The sequence below is a fragment of the Triticum dicoccoides genome, chromosome 3B, assembly GCF_002162155.2.
Source record: "Triticum dicoccoides isolate Atlit2015 ecotype Zavitan chromosome 3B, WEW_v2.0, whole genome shotgun sequence".
Taxonomy (NCBI): Eukaryota; Viridiplantae; Streptophyta; class Magnoliopsida; order Poales; family Poaceae; genus Triticum; species Triticum dicoccoides.
The window spans coordinates 464,800,645-464,817,044 of record NC_041385.1 but is presented as its reverse complement, the minus strand read 5'-3'; the positions used below and the strand labels follow the sequence as shown (position 1 = coordinate 464,817,044).

General features: G+C 45.3%; 2 protein-coding genes and 1 pseudogene across 2 annotated transcripts in view; 1 reads left to right on the top strand and 2 right to left on the bottom strand.

The window, feature by feature from the left end:
• Positions 1-1,041: 1,041 nt before the first annotated feature.
• Positions 1,042-3,010, bottom strand: LOC119281398 (protein FAR-RED IMPAIRED RESPONSE 1-like). Its single transcript, XM_037561915.1, has 6 exons — positions 2,811-3,010; positions 1,686-2,709; positions 1,563-1,613; positions 1,424-1,486; positions 1,278-1,340; positions 1,042-1,197 (listed from the first exon to the last, which is right to left on the bottom strand). Exons 2-6 carry the CDS (start codon positions 2,694-2,696, stop codon positions 1,150-1,152), a joined length of 1,236 nt encoding a protein of 411 aa, XP_037417812.1. The 5' UTR covers positions 2,697-2,709; positions 2,811-3,010; the 3' UTR covers positions 1,042-1,149.
• A 550-nt stretch (positions 3,011-3,560) lies between these two features.
• Positions 3,561-16,400, top strand: part of LOC119276538 (alpha-amylase 3, chloroplastic-like) — a 16,150-nt gene continuing 3,310 nt past the window's right edge. The window contains exons 1-9 of the mRNA XM_037557621.1: positions 3,561-3,905; positions 4,013-4,146; positions 4,645-4,699; positions 4,883-5,002; positions 5,532-5,631; positions 6,728-7,050; positions 13,106-13,737; positions 14,944-15,133; positions 15,734-15,840. Coding sequence (XP_037413518.1) covers positions 3,651-3,905; positions 4,013-4,146; positions 4,645-4,699; positions 4,883-5,002; positions 5,532-5,631; positions 6,728-7,050; positions 13,106-13,737; positions 14,944-15,133; positions 15,734-15,840 — 1,916 coding nt within the window. The 5' untranslated portion in view covers positions 3,561-3,650. The remainder of the gene's footprint in view (positions 3,906-4,012; positions 4,147-4,644; positions 4,700-4,882; positions 5,003-5,531; positions 5,632-6,727; positions 7,051-13,105; positions 13,738-14,943; positions 15,134-15,733; positions 15,841-16,400) is intronic.
• On the bottom strand, positions 9,413-10,093 carry LOC119276539 (annotated as a pseudogene).

The window sequence follows — 16,400 nt, the reverse complement described above, 5'->3', positions numbered from 1 at the left end:
AGCGTACTATCAACAAGCTCCGTGCTCTGACTCCACGCTTCCGCGCGCGCCATTTCCTTTTCGGCGCTGCTATACGTACGACACATTTGTATCGGATGCCTGTACGATCATACGTGGCAGAGCTGCTGCGAGCGTGCGCGGGCAGGAGGGGCAACAGAGAGGACCATCCACCTAAATCCACAGCCCAAGACCAACCCATAGCCCATGACCAGCCCGAATTGACATAGTCCAACGCCATCTCTTCTCATCCCCTCTCTCTCGCGCGCGCGCGGTCGACGCGGTGGCCGCCGCAACATCCCACCGACGGCCGGACCTGCACATGGATTTGTGGCCCTCCGCAAGCCCGACAAACATCGCCTTTCTATCTCTTTCATCGTCTTCATCCGCAGTCGTTGGTGCAACAGTCCGCGAGCACGCTATCGTCGTCTTGGTCACCGCCGCCGCCATCCGCGCCGCGCCTCTCATCAATCACTTGTCTTCCTGTCATGCTGATCTGAGGCTGAAGAGAGTTGTCGTGATCTTCTGTAACTTGGATTGCTAATCTAGTGGCAAGAAATTGACTTGTAAATACAAGAACCGGCTGTTCCTCTGTTATTCTGTACTCTGTCGGCTACATGTGAGCTGGTTGTGAAGCCATCGGCATGTGAAGTTACTTGTACTCTCAAAGTGCGCATATGTGAAAGGAATGACACTATGACAACTATTTCTTTCAGATTTGTTTCAGTTTTTCTCTCCAGTCAGAGGTACTGCTAGTTGACCGAAATTCAGAACATTTTCTCAGATTACAGAGTTAAACCAAACAAGCTGATCTAGATAACACAAACAGATGGCTCTAACAATATGTTGGTCGAGAGTTTAAACTGTAAATGCAGAAATATTTCAAAAACATAAGTGAAACACAGAAACATTTAAATGAATATAAGATAATGCAAACAAGAATTGCTCTTGTACATATCTCCAAAAGCTGATCTAGATAACTCTGTCTCCAAAAGAGATAAATTAGTACTCACAAGCTGTTCTAGATGACACAGACAGATGGCTCTCACAATACGATTACATTAATGAAAATAAATGGAGGCCTCCAATGCTATAAGTGACATTGTCGTCAAATCCATTCAGAAGTACAACAGACTCCAGAGCATGTATTTTTCATTCCTTCAGGTTGGCAGCTAGCAGATCCATGGCATTTTTCTTTCCCTTTAAAATTAAAAGAACCGAATTAGTCATTGACAAATAGTTTCTAACAACAAATAGTTGATTGTGAATATGTGTAGCACCTGGAGAATATCAATGTAAGAAATGATATGAGTTGGGGTAGCATGCTCATCTGTTTGTAGTTCCTGGAACAAGTAGCATGTAGCAATGCTTGAGTGTCTTATATATTGGTACTGTACTGTAAATTACAACTTCTCAAACTAAGTACCTGAAACTCATTTAGAAAGAACCAAGTACTTCCAGCCCCATATCCTTCATATTGAATATTTCCCTGAAGAAAAAAAGCTTTACACATAAAGGGAAACATGTTGAAATACTATAATAACAGTATCTGAATGAAATATTACCTCTGTTTGTTTTGAACTCTGGAGCCCACTTTTTGATTTGCTGACGTAATTCTGCTATAAGGTAGTTCTTACACTTTAGCAAGTTACAATGGCAAGAAAAAAAATAACTGTAAATCTAGATACCTTTCTCCCCTTATGAGTCTGCACTTCGGTTGTACTTGTTGGCACCTGCCGCTTCTTTGCTCTCAATTTTTGGATCACTTGATCCACTTTAGATATCTTTCTCTTTGAACGAGGACGGCCTGCACTGCGAACAGGGATTGGACTGAGTACAAGTTTTTCTTTGTTTAACATTGTATCTTCATGCTTTGATGTTGGATCTTCTGCCTGTACTTGAACAGCATGGCTAGCACGGTATGCATCAACCTTTCTTGCATCTGCCCAAAAGACATTTCTCAGTCTTCCATCCTTATCCACATCCATAAGATGGAAAAAGTCAGGATCTTTTGATTGCATCCGAAGAAAATATTGGTAGACAGCATGTGCATCTCCGGCACCAAGTTTCAGCCTTCTTGTCTCTTGCAAATAGTTCCTGCACTCCTTTTCACCGAACTCAAGATTACCATACCCACCAGCTTCCATAACAAGTGAACCAAAAATTTTATTCAGACGAATTCCTGCTTGATCATTCAATTCCAGCCTTCTCTTGGCATGCAAGTCCAGTTTCTTGTGACATCTCAGAAATCTGGCTTTACTTGGACTTATAGGATGATTGTGGTCAAGCGTAATAGATGTAATGCAGAACTTCTCCTCACAACGAGAGAAATTAATCTTAGCTGGGCATTGCATCCTCGTTGATGGATTAGGTTTAAATGAGTTCTTGGATGAATATTGAGCCTTCCCTTGCCTGTTACAAGCAAGAGTAAAATAAACAAGCTTGCTATCTTCTCCATGTCTAGTGGTTCTTCTTATTACACCAAATCCCTCTTTTTTGGCATAATCTTTGTAGAAGTTAACAGCAGCATCCTCACTATCGAACGTCATCCCCTTCTTAGGCTGCAACATCATGATCTGCTCTACTTGTTGATCATCCGAAGAATCCCTAATTTCCTCAAAGATGAAAGCATCTTCGTCAGCGTCTTCAAATGCTCTGTTCTTATCTACTACTTCACCAAAAATCAGATTTGGCTCCATCACGAATTTAAAACTGCCAACAAAAAGATCAAAGATATTGTGTGAGGGCCATAAATTAAATCTAGGGCATGTGTAGATTGGATCCGGGCAATGCATCTGATAAGTGTGGATTACCTTCTGACCAGCAAGGAAGGGATCGAACTTCTCTGTACTAGCTGCAGATTACGCAAGAGTGAGATTGACTCACTATCACTAGTGAGCAAGGGAGGGATCGTGAAGGAGTTGGACGGCCATGTTTGGAGGGAAGAGGAGAAGGCGTGAAAAGGCAGTGGCGGGGAGAGGAGAAGGCGTGAAAGTTTATGGGTTTGGGTAGACTGGGTTTGGGTTTGGGTTTGGGCTGGACTCTAGGCACGGGCAGGATGGGCTGGACTCTAGGCACAGGCACGAAGGATTAGCTTTGCTGGAAGGATCGTACGAATCGTATGCACACAGTCGTGTGTGAAGCAATTCCGTTTCCTTTTGTCTTCCCACTCATCCGTTAGTTAACGGCCGGACACGTAATCAATCGCTTGTTTTTTAGAACACGTAATCAATCGCTTATTAATACCACACCACCGTCAGTTCAAGGAAACGAAGAAGAAAAAGATACCACAGCACCGCTGCGCACGGCTAGTCGGCGAGAGAGCCGTCCGTCCGCTTTGGGATCCCAAAATTAGCAAATCGAGCTTCGGGAGGAGGATCGACCACTTTCCCCCCTTCCCAATCCGCCTCGACGCGGCAGCGATTTTCCACCGGTCGTGGCGAGGCCCTCCCCCCATTGACGCGCGGGCCCGGGAAACCATCTCCCGACGACGACGGGCCATTCCTTTTTAAGCCCACCCTTTATTTTTCCCGTCCCACCCCATTTTCCGTTCCCGTCCTTTTCCCTTCCCTTCCCTTCCCTCCCCGTTCACAGACACACACGCACACGCACACGCAGACGAGAGCGTTGGACAGAGAGCGAGAGACCGTGACATGTCGGCGGTTAGCTGGAGCATTCCGGCGATCCCGCGGGCGGTCCCGCCGCCGAGGGCCGGGCCGCCAGGGGAGGCCTTCCTGGTGGCCGCGCGCCCACGGGCGGCCCGGTCCCGTGCCGCTCCCAGGAGAGTCAGGCTCGCTCGAGGCGGCGTCGTCGTCGCCCACGCTGGCGCGGCGGAGGTGCCCGTGGCTGATTCCGGAGAGCCCGCGGTGGTCTTCTCCGAGAAGTTCCCCCTCCGCCGATGCCAAACTGTAACCTCTTCTGTGCCCCGTCGCGTGGAACTGTGGATTGTGCCTCTCCTTTTTCTTCTTCATTTTATTCTGGCTGGTATTTTGATTCTCTGGTGTGGTGTGTCCAGGTGGAAGGGAAGGCGTGGGTGAGAGTGGAGGCGGAGCCGGATGCGGACGGCAAGTGCAAGGTCGTCATCGGCTGCGACGTAGAGGGGAAGTGGCTGCTGCACTGGGGTGTCTCCTACCACGGTGAGACCGGCAGGTATGCACGCCTTGTCACCTGTCAGCGAGGTAGGTTTGCCTCGCCATATCAATGCAGCTTCACTGCACCGGGTTAATCTCTTGGTGAATGCCTGGGAAAACTATGAACATGTTCGTTTCAGACTAGTAAATCAGATCAGGTGGGCAATGTGGTTGCTCCCAATCAATAAGCAGAGAAAATCCAGCACAAAACCTGACACTACATTTTTGTTGCATAAGGAACTAATGGTATTGGAACACATTTCCAAAATACTTTGAATATCCATCCAACCTTTTTTCTTCTGTAATAATCATTGAAGCACATGCTAACTAATAATCGCATGTTTGCACAACTGGGTGCAGATGTTCACATGTCTTCTTTTTCGAAGATCATGTTCGCAAATTCGATTGCATACCAATGTGTGTTATGTCTCCTTGGTTCGTAGGCCATTGTCTTGTAGATGCTCTGCTCCCTAAAAGAACTGACTTCATCTTATCCTCCTTATCTATATATTTGCAGCGAATGGAATCAACCTCCTTCGGAAATTAGACCTCCTGGTTCGGTTCCAATCAAGGTTGTTCTAAACTTGTGAAAACTGTTCAAGCAAGCGCTTAAAGCAGTTTTCAGCTATTGACACTGCCATATGGGTGTCTGCACGACTCAATTGTTTTTAGGAACCTCTTTCTTATTTATACTTTAGCTATAATTCTGTAACTATCTAGGATTCAAATTGCTAACCAATATTTGAAACTTTCAGGACTCTGCAATTGAAACACCACTGGAGATTTCACCCAATTCAGAAGGACATATACTTCATGAAGTGCAAATCAAATTTGACAAGGACACTCCAATTGCCGCTATCAATTTTGTTCTCAAGGTTCAAACTTTACACGAGTGCATTGCTTTCAATTTATTTCCCAGGCGACATTTGTTTCTTAACTTACTATACTATATTAAAACTGTCACCATAAATATAGGACTTGCCCACTCAATTCCATTCCATTTAAACTGTCACTGAAGGTAATGCGGCTGTGGAAAGTTGTCTATGCATTCTCTAGTTGTCTAACCAAAGGATATCGTACACCACAGACATGCATATCTGCATGGGTCTGGGGAAGGATTATACGAGGCAAGCCTTAACCCTGCACATTGCAATTGCAATGCAGAGAGGCCGCGTCGAACTCAGGACCTCTTGGCACAAGTGGGGAGTACTTCACCACTGCGCCAGGCCTGCCCTCATATTTTAATAGATCCATATACTCCCTCCATAATAGTGATCTAAATGCTCTTATATTTCTTTACAGAGGGAGTATTAGTTAAATTATGTGCATTGCTCTGGCTCTTTTAGGTTTGAAGGTTTATTCAGCTTCCACTTTAAATGTCTCAATTGATTGTTGCTTTGTTAGGAAGAGGGAACAGGTGCATGGTTCCAACATAAGGGTGGGGATTTCAGAATACCCTTAAGTGGATCCCTCGAGGATGGAGATCCATTAGGAGCAAAACAAGGTATTGATGTCTACCTAGGTTATTAAGATTCTCAATGACAATTACTTCCGCGTAAAAAAAAAATGACAGTTACTTTTTCACGGATTTTTTACAGCACTTTCTCTTGGATTATTATTATTTTAGTGCTTTAAGTACTCTGTCCTATTCGAGTGGGTTTGCGTTGGTCCTTCAGTTAGATAAATATGTTTCTTCTATAAAAGTACTCCTTCCGTCCCAAAACATAAGAACGTTTTTTACACTATACTAGTGTCAAAAACGTTCTTATATTTTGGGACAGAGGGAGTACCTAATAATACAAGAACCCTGAGCAAAGTAAAAGGAAATTTTAGATGCAACCACTGGTTATCCTTGCCCGCTACAATGAATTACAGGTTTGCGGATGAGTTTGTTTAGCCCCAGGAGCGGAATTCGCTCCTCTTGGGGGAAGCGCAATGGAAGACGATGAGCAGTAGTGGCTGAAGAGGGGCGACGGCGGTGGAAAATACAGGACCATAGCCTGAACATTGGTGCTATACTACCATAGTACCATGTTATATGACTCTTGTTGTATTGCACTGCCCAAAGGGGCAAACTATATTACAAGGATTCAAGAACACTCCCAAACCCTAGACCAGTAGGAAAAAGCCATAACACCCTTAGCAGAATAAATACTGCTGCATCGATAATTTGCTCCATTTTCACCTTAGTTCGTGGCAAAAACAACATTTCTTGATGTTTAGCGTAAGAACATTAGCATACAAGCAATGGATTTCACTTGCATAAACCAAGGAAATCCTCTTTTAAAGCAATCATAGTTGCAAGCAACTGCTATAAAAAATGCTGACTTATGTAATGTGGTTCTCCTTGATAAGTTTGCTCCCTTTTTCCTGCTATTATTGTTTTTTGGATGACGACCTGTTTTGTCCTCAAGTCAATTGCTGCTCTGCAGTAGTCAGTAGCATTCTCAGAGAATTACATGGTATGTTCTGACTGAAAAATTACATGGTATGTTCTGACTGAAAAATTACATGGTATTGGCTTTCACAAACTGAAGAATTTGTTTTCTTGGGGCCTTCAAGGAACGCTATCTAACATACTGGATTCTCTTGTGTCTTAGGAGTGAAACCTGAAGGATCTAGTGCTCAGCTAAAAGAAACTGTACCTGGGGATAAAGGTCCAAGCACAAAATGCATTTCAGAGTTCTATGAGGAATATCCTATCTTAAAACCAGAGTATTTTGAGCATTTTGTATCTGTTGCTGTGATGGAGAACACTGGAACAGATAAAAGTCTCGTGGAATTCTATACTGACATTACTGGAGATGTTATCATTCATTGGGGAGTTTGCAAAGGCAATAGCATGACTTGGGGGATCCCACCCGAACCGCATCCACCAAACACGAAGATCTTCCGACAGAAAGCTCTTCAGACCTTGCTAGAGGTAAGGAGATAACTTTGAGCCCTTTGTAGAAAGAGAGATGAAATTGAATTGTGTTAAGATACTGACAAGCTTTGCTCTAATAAATGGCATGAAAAAGCAGTTTGCAAAAGTAGAATCACATCATGCCACTTGTACAGACTGTTATTTTCTGATTCACCATGTATAATGGAAACTGAAAATTGTACCACGCGCACTTTTGAAATTGTATGGACTAAAATTCACCAACCCACAGTATATTAAACTGGAAAAGTGTGATGGTGCTTACCATAGATTATCCATAGAAACTTAACATTCTTTAAATAAATGATATTTTGTAATGTATAAAGAATTTTGCCAAAATTGAAAAGTAAAGGAGAGTTTGGTATTATTCACTTTGCCATAAACTTGTGTTTACCCTTCAACATTTTCTGTAGATATTTATCTTTGAAAGATACTCCCTCCGTCCCAAAATTCTTGTCTTAGATTTGTCTAGATACGGATGTATCTAATACTAAAATGTGACTTAATACATCCGTATTTAGACAAATCTAAGACAAGAATTTTGGGACGGAGGGAGTATTTGCTCTGTAATATAATCCCCTTGTTAACAGGGCTACTTCTTTCAGTCGTGCCCCTTTTACTAGGAAAAGTGTACAAAACAAGCTCAGGGTCTTTTTAAATCTGATGAGGGAATAACGGAAACAGAATTCACTAAAATAGTAAAGTTGGCCCTGTTGTGCAATTAATTGTTGCTGTTTCCTTTATACTCCTAACTAGCTAATACCCCATGCCTTGCTGTAGGAATTAATAGCAATTAGTTTTTTTTCGAGAAAACGCAAAACAGTTTGCTTTCATTTCATTGAACAAGAAGACATCGGGGGTACAACCTCCAAAAAGGAGGAACTGTAACGCCCTGGACACACCAGACGGTTACTGGCCGTTGCTCCTGGCGGGATCTAGACTGGCCCCGCATATCAACACTAGTCTTTCCTGCGCACTTTGTCCTCACTCATGCGCACCTGGGACCAAATTCTCAGTCAGCCAGCCATCCTGAAATTGCTCAAGCTGAGCACGCTTAACTTTGGAGTTCTTTCAGAATGAGCTCCCAGAAAAGAAGGAAATCCTTATTGGTATGAGTAGTCTATCATCCCTATTAAGCCAGTCTATCACATACACCCCCACTCAAAGGAACCGACGTCCTCGTCGGCCCACATGAGCGTTCCCTCTTGGCACACGTCTGTGCATCTAGTCCAGCACATGTGTCATGCCGTGTGCCACGATGGGTCACACACGTCATGCACAACATGAGCGTGCACCGGACCTGCAAACATAACCACGAGGATCAGCTCTGATACCAACTTGTAACGCCTCGGACACACCCGCCGGTTACTGGTTGTTACTCCTGGCGGGATCTAGAGTGGCCTCACATATCAACACTAGTCTTTCATGCGCACTTTGTCCTCACTCATGCGCACTTGGGACCAACTTCCTAGTCGGTCACCCATCCTGGAATTGCTCCAACCTGAGCATGCGTAACTTTGGAGTTCTTTCCGAATGGGCTCCCAGAAAAGAAGGAATTCTTTATTGATATGAGTAGTCTATCATCCCTATTAAGCTAGGCAAAATGATCTTGATTTTACTAAAGAATAAGACTGTACTATGGAAAAATAAGTCCTTTTCTTCCAAATATTTTTACGGCTCTACCCAAACTTTTTTGGTTCACCCCAACATTACCCACATGCCCGATTGTTGCTAAGCAGTTTTGGGATACTAAACGGACCTCACATTTCGGGAGCGGATGCTGCTCGAGTTAAAGATATACCCCCAACTCTTGAAAAGCTCTCACTGGCCTTGGCCGATAGCTATCACATGGACACACATGCGCGCGCACACACACACGAACGTCCTCACCAAGCGACTAGGTAAGGTGTGCCCTCAACTACAGACACACAACGACATTAGGCCTAGCCCAACCTTGCCTCCAGCCAAAAATGGCAAAGCGCAGAGACTCAGAGCAACATGGCAGCATCACCGCCATTGCCAGACACCTCCAGGGATGACTGCAACTCCAGGACTGCCCAGGCCAATGTACCTAGCACCCATGTGCCTAGAGAGTCGGCGGGTGAAGGGTAGGTCCCGACAGGAACTGGCGTAGCATTCATTGGGGGAGCGTCGGTGCTGGCATACGTTGCGACCTGCTCCCTGTGTAGCAGTCTACGCCAGAGCGATGCATCACTAGCCACCATCTGCCACATCAAGTACTCCACTGGCAGCCAAAGAAGCGCCTTCAAGAGGGGAACGGCGTTGAGACGCCACCGCTGCCCGGTCTGGGAGGTCGGACCTAGGATTTCTCCCGGTGCTCGAGGAGGAGGTCTAGTCAGGGTCATGCCAACGCCTCCAAGGAGGTGACGGCACCCTCGGGCATCGCCGTTGACAGCGCAGGCCGTCGCCGCGCGGGGATTTCGTCCCGACCCATGAGCAAAGACCTCAGATGCAGTGGCAGACCGGACATGGTGAAGAACGTCGGAGAAGACTAACACACATGGAGGAGGGAAGCCTAGGAACGTTGTCGTCGCAGGAGTGGGCACCGACCAGCGTAGCGCCAGCAGGCCGACCACCGCCAGGAGTGCGTTTAGTAGGCGACAACAGTCACCTGCACCGCGCCGCCGCCAGGATCCGCCGGGGCACAACATAGCAACCGTCAGGGTCGCCGCGTGCGTGCTCACCAACCCAGCGGCAACCACCGGCGGCGGCTGTGAAGGGTGGGAGGAGGGAGGAGGGTGGGTGAGTGGGGGCAAAGTGACTGTCATGGGCCAGGGCGGGGCCCACACGGCCCAGATCTGGGTGCCCTCAACTCTGCTGCTCGCTGTAGCGGCCGACCGCCACCATAGCAGCGTCACCGCGCACGCATTCCACGCCATCTCGACCTTCCCTGCTTGCAGACAGCCGCCCGCCACGCCACTGCGCGCTCTCGCCGCTCCAGCGTGCCAAACACCAGCAGGCGAGCACACGAACGAGGGGCCCGCCGCCGTCGTCCACCGTCGAGGGCTTCGCCCGCCGGCATCCTCCGGCGGCAGCGAGGGGAGGAAGGGGAAGGAGGGAAACTCTCCAATCAATAGCAATAAGTATGTAAAGAATAAAATTAGAATATGGGAATAATGCCCCTCCACATTATCTTCATATATAGACCTAGCAGTAAGCGGAGGTTGGCTGCACGTTATAGTGCATGTACTCGAAAATGGAATATGAAGGGATTGCATGTACTTGATGATGTGGAGGGTTGGCTGGTATGTGTTGAGAGAAATAGATGTAGTGGGGATTAACTATTTGGGTCTATAGGATATGAAATTCTGTTATCAACAGGCCGCCTTACTTTTTTTCTTGTTTAAATAAAATTTTACTGTCAGGGCCCCCCCTCAAGTTTTTTTCGACAAAGGGAATATATTAATATTGCGGAGATACCAATTACACCCAGCCTCCGCAACAACGCAATACCCTAATGGCACTACGGATGCACACAGTCAAAAAAAGAAGCTAAAAAAAAGTCCTGCTACAGTGATCTAGTCCTTGAAGCAGCAGTACAAACACCACCAAGACCACATAAACTCCAAATTCTCCAAAAGCGACACCTTCAAGAAGGAAACATTGCACAAGCGCCATCGTCGGCTGATCATAGATCATAGGTTTTCACCCTCAAGAAAGTTCACGATCTCAAAACAATGCCTTCGAAAAGGCCATTGTCAGGCACAACCAATTAAGGCTAGACCTTGGATTTTTACCCTGAAAGGTAAGACCTTGAACTTCTCCTGTGTTCCCCTACTTGCATGCCGCTGCTACGAGTCCTGAAACACCAAGCAAATTCCTCATCACCGCAAAGACTCGAACCACCATTACTAGTCCTCAGATCACAGCTTCCATGACACTCTCTGCCTCTGATTTCACCATAGAACGAAAAAGACATGTCCCATGATGGCAGCAAATAGCAAAGCTTCGCGCCGCTCCCTCCAGAAACCAAACGGTCGGAAAAAACATGGGTGCGCACGACCGAATCCCATCCGATCCAGCAATCTCCAGGCATGAGACGCCCAAGGGAGTTCGCCGGCGGAGCCTTCCGGAACTTGACACTCCGGCCAGATCAAGGAGGACAAGCATCAAGCAGATCTTCGTCTTCGTGTGAGAGGAACCCTAGGACCGCCGCCTTTATTAGGCAGAACGACTGGCCCCCACGCCGTCGCCCGCCGGCTCCCAACAGCAGGCCAGAGATTGAGCAGACACCGCCTTCACCACCCGCACCAGGCGGAGATGAGGGGCTTAGCCGCTCCGAGTCCCCCGAACCAGGCGCCGTGCCGCCCTCGCGGCCACAGCAGTCACCAAGGTCGCCAAAGAAGACCGGGGCCGCCGCCCCGGCATCCGTCTCCGCCGCGTGCACCTCGACATCCAGGGCCGCCAATCTGCAGTAGTCGGAGATCCCGCCGTGTGGGGATGAAGAGCCCGTGCCGCCACTCGTCGTGCGAGGAGATGAAGGCCCGCCGCCGCCGTCAGCTGCGCAGGCTTAGCCTGGTGGCTTCCTCCGGCGGCGGTGGGGGGCAGAGGTGGAAGGGGTGGGGGCAGCGGCGGCGGCTGAGATCTGGATCGCCCGAGCCGCCCCCTGGAGCGACGCGAGCGACTCCTTCCCTGGAGCGATGAAATCACATGGAGCCTCCTCCCCTCAAGTTATCCGCTGAGAAAAGTTCTGCAGAACCATAGAGCCTTGGCTCCACCCCTCTACACCATATGATGATTCCTTAAGATAATATCTGTCAAACTAGTTAGGAGTTAGGGATTAATCTTAGAACAAGATTCTCTTGACCAAGGTTAGCGTGGATTATTGAATTCATGCTCCAGCCAATTCATCCAAAAGGCCGAACTAATGGAGAGAGGCGGGCAATATATTTCAACACTCCGTCTCACATCTAGGCTTATTTAGTCCTTCGACGCAGGATCGATGTAGGCTGCAGAATCTTTTTTTAATACCGCGTTGTCAGGGTCTTGAACTCAAGATCTCTTGGCTCCCATAGCATATTAAGATTGAGGTACGTGTTAAATATGCAGGGGCTTATCCCTGATAAGCATACAGGTTGTTGGGATTAGATCGAGAAGAACAAGGAAGATCAGAGAGATAAACCACGGTTTACAATGGATAAGTATGCACTAATGCATAGCTAACAACCTGAAGTACCTAATAGATACGGCGTGTAATCCTCCTGGAAGCCCTGCTGTCACGTACACAATAGGCATGTTAACACGGATCAGCAGTGACCGGCGACATGCATGAGCTCGACCTAGTGCTGACCTTGGCAAGCTAGTGGGGCAGATAAGCGACGAGGACAGCTCCTCCTGTTCCATCGTCACCACTGACGGTGATAAGGCACCATGAAAGGTTGTCTGATTTTCATGCGAGTTTTGCAAAACTTGAACAAAAACTTAGGATTCCGCTGTAACTCCACCAAAGGTCTGGTTGAAACTTAACTTTTTCTTCAAACCCATTGGATAATTTGGAATTTAATTGAACCTTCTATAGAGAAACAGTGAAGTATAAAAACTAGTCTGATATTTGGCAAATCTCTGAAGACCTCGGGGATCGTGCGTTTCAGCAATTCAAAACATATATACCACTTTACACTTTATATAATTAATGTACTTGACTTTGGGAACCCACATAATTAAACTCAGTGCATATCCAATATGGACTCATGTGTCTAATGACAAAGGAGAATGGTGCCATTGCTCCATGCCCCCATGGAGCTAAAAATGTGCTTCCTTTCTGGGTGATTCCTGCTTTGGTTGGTCAGGCGAGGACAAACTCCCTAGTCTGTTTAGGAGTGGTTCTCTCCTATATCTTCAAAGCAGAATGCACACACAAGCAAGTTTTACTCTTTTGAGTTGACAAGGTGTTTTTGGGGTGCTGCCATTTTTCTTTCTTTCTTGTTTCCTTCCATTCACAGAGCTTACATGTACTATTCTTGAGATCCAGTAACTTAAGCTGCCTAAAAATCAGTTAGCTATTCATATTCACACATCTTACCCGGTGCTGCAGCAAAAAACTGATGGTACAGGCAATGCTGTATCATTCCCACTGGATGCAGACTACTCGGGTCTTGTTTTCGCACTCAAACTTAATGAGCATACTTGGTTGAGAAATCCAGAGAATGGATTTGATTTCTATATTCCTCTTACGAGGGTGGAGCAATTTGGCAGCACTCAAGAGCCTCATAAGGCTGGTGAACATAAACTTGATGATAAGTCTGTGCAAACTGATGGTCTAATCAGCGATATAAGAACTCTGATGGTTGGCCTGTCGTCTAGAAGAGGTCAACGAGCAAAGAATAAAGTTCTGCAAGAAGATATTCTGCAAGAAATCGAGAGGTTAGCAGCTGAAGCATATAGCATATTTAGGAGCCCCACTATTGATGCCGTAGAAGACCCTGTTTACATCGATGACCCAGAAAGCGTGAAGCCAGCTTGTTCTGGCACTGGATCTGGATTCGAAATAGTGTGCCAAGGATTTAACTGGGAGTCACATAAGTCAGGAAAATGGTATGTTGAACTTGGTACAAAGGCCAAGGAGTTGTCATCCCTGGGTTTCACCATTGTTTGGTCACCACCACCTACTGACTCTGTATCACCTGAAGGATACATGCCAAGGGATTTATACAACCTAAATTCCAGGTATATTTACTTGTGAAAAAAACATTATATTCCTTAAAATGGTCCTTTGAGAATTGGATACATTTGGTAATGTTATCTTACTTTATTTTATTAGTTTCTGTTTTCTGCCATAGTATCTCCTTTGCTGGTCCCTTGAACTGGATGTCAGTGTATAATGTGCAAACTAGTTACATGTGTTGAAATATATTGCCCACTTCTCTCCATCAGTTCGGACTTTTGGAGCAACTGGCTGGTGCATGAATTCAGTATGGCATCAGAGCCAACAGGTCATGAGTTCAAGACCCTGCCAACGCAGTATAAAAAATAGATTCTGAGGCTTACATCGATTCCACGTGTAAGGACTAAATAAGCCTAGACATGAGGTGGAGTGTTGAAATATATTGCCCGCCTCTCTCCATCAGTTCGGACTTTTGGAGCAACTGGCTGATGCATGACCAATACCATGTTTAATATTTTGAGCTTGAACAAAATAAGGAAACTTGATTAACAAAGCCCACATACATGCCAAACTTCTCAATGCAATTTTGTGCAAGATGCAAATTGTTGATGCTAGCAGTTGTCCTTAAGATATACCATCTTCAAGCTGTATATTCTTTATCCTGTAATGCTGTTCCTAACTTCACCAGCAAGTACGCCCCTTATGGATGTTGACCCTTTTTATCTGCACTAAATGTTTGAGACCTTATTTCCTTCCATGGTTAGTGCAAGCACTGCCATGATACTATTTCCTGCATGAATTATTCATTATATTATTTGGTCATGAAGTAGAAGTTCGGCAAACCAATGTCTCATCGCATACCCATCTGCATTGTTTGTGATTTTGCTTGTGTAAAGTTTTGCCTGCTAGTGTAATGCATGCCAATGTGCAAACTTGGAAAACTATTTGGTGGTTGTTGAGTAAATGATGAACTGATCAGAAGTTTTCCTCCTAATGAATGAACAAGGCAGGTGATGTGTGTTCTGTATTAGGTGACTGATGAGGCTATGTAGTAAATGTTGTGACTCTGGTGTATATTTGTTGTTCTGGATATCTTGCTACTATCTGTAGACTGTAGAAACATGACCTTGCAAGCACTTTGGGTATTAAATGAGAAAAGCATTGCTAATCTTGTTGCAAAATTGTACTTAGCTTGTTTTCCTTCCGAATTTCTCCCAACCTCATCACGCGAGCTATGCTGCATTACCATGATATCATCAATGTTTCAGATATGGAACCATGGCAGAGTTGAAGCAGCTTGTGGATATTTTTCATGAAAATGGTGTGAAGGTTCTTGGTGATGCTGTTCTAAATCACAGATGTGCTCAGTTTCAGAATCAAAACGGGATCTGGAATATTTTTGGTGGGCGCATGAACTGGGATGACCGAGCGGTCGTTGCTGATGATCCACATTTCCAGGTGAGGCTTTTCCGTGCTAACTAAACCTGATTAATCGACTTCGAGTACGTCGTTCTTCAAAGTTCATTTTGATTCTCTAATATCATCACCGATTGTGGTTGTTTGGTTCTTCCACTGTGCTGCTATAATTTCTGTTGAAGACACAAACATAAAATGGGTTGCATCATTCCTCTGCATGGGTATAGTAATGAAATTTCACCGATATTTACCCTCAAGTGTGGGCTTACTGAAGTTACGAGAAAATAAACTTAAGTCAACCAACAAAATGATGCTTAAAGGTAGTCTGGCTGAGTGACCTGCAAATTCTGACTAACTCTTTGCCTTTTTGCCTTTTATTGTTTTACCTTTTTAGCACTGAAAGTAAAATGCACTAATTTGCATTCATACTTAAGTTGTGCAAATAACTTAATGGAACTTGACCTGTGTTCTGAAATAGAAGGAAATAAATATCCACCTCCAGAAGTAAAATTAGAAATTACAAGGTTGTTCTACATTCCTTTCAAAAAGATTGTTCTACATGCTTTTACCATTTTATTTTCCTTCTGCAGCATATGATATCTGTTAACCCTTTGTACCATGGCGAAATTCTTGTGCTTGTAGGGAAGAGGAAACAAGAGCAGTGGAGATAACTTCCATGCTGCACCAAACATTGATCACTCACAAGATTTTGTGAGAACTGATATTAAAGAATGGCTTCGCTGGCTGAGGTCTGCTACCCTTTCATTTCTTGGTGAAAGCTCCTATGTTTTTTCATTCTTAACTGTCTGTTAATGCATGAGCTGTTCAAATGTGCATCATCCATTAATAGACTACATGTAAATGCATCATTTATGTATCTAATTTGCAGCTGTGTGTTATATGACTTGTATTCTCAACTCTGACGATCAAATCTCTCAGTGAATTGGTCTGGATACTGTGTGAATTCACCAGAGAGTTGGGGATCAGGGATATGATCTGAGAAGAAGATAAGAGAGGCAGATAAATGGATATGGAATTCAGAGTTCCATTCATTCGATGCCCTTCCTGTCGTACAGTTTTCCTATAAAAAACGATTCATACCACCACAACTTTGTTAAGTATATTATATCTCCTCCTATCAGATTGGTCTTTTGGGATAGTTGGTTGATAGGAATATCTAACATAATGTCAGACCTGAGTTCTTTTTCTCAGTCCCTGTATTTTCCCCAATCAGTTATCCATGCCCATATCGGGCATGGGGGGAGGTGTTGATCATTCCATATCCATGTCGGATGTGAAGGGGGGAGGG

Excerpts from the sequence above, each read along its gene's own strand:
- LOC119281398 (XM_037561915.1), bottom strand. The coding sequence starts at position 2,696 with ATGGAGCCAAATCTGATTTTTGGTGAAGTAGTAGATAAGAACAGAGCA. Across the intron at positions 1,614-1,685 it reads AGACTCATAAGGGGAGAAAG|AATTACGTCAGCAAATCAAA; the intron begins GTATCTAGATTT and ends ACCTTATAGCAG. Across the intron at positions 1,198-1,277 it reads CTTACATTGATATTCTCCAG|GGAAAGAAAAATGCCATGGA; the intron begins GTGCTACACATA and ends TTAATTTTAAAG.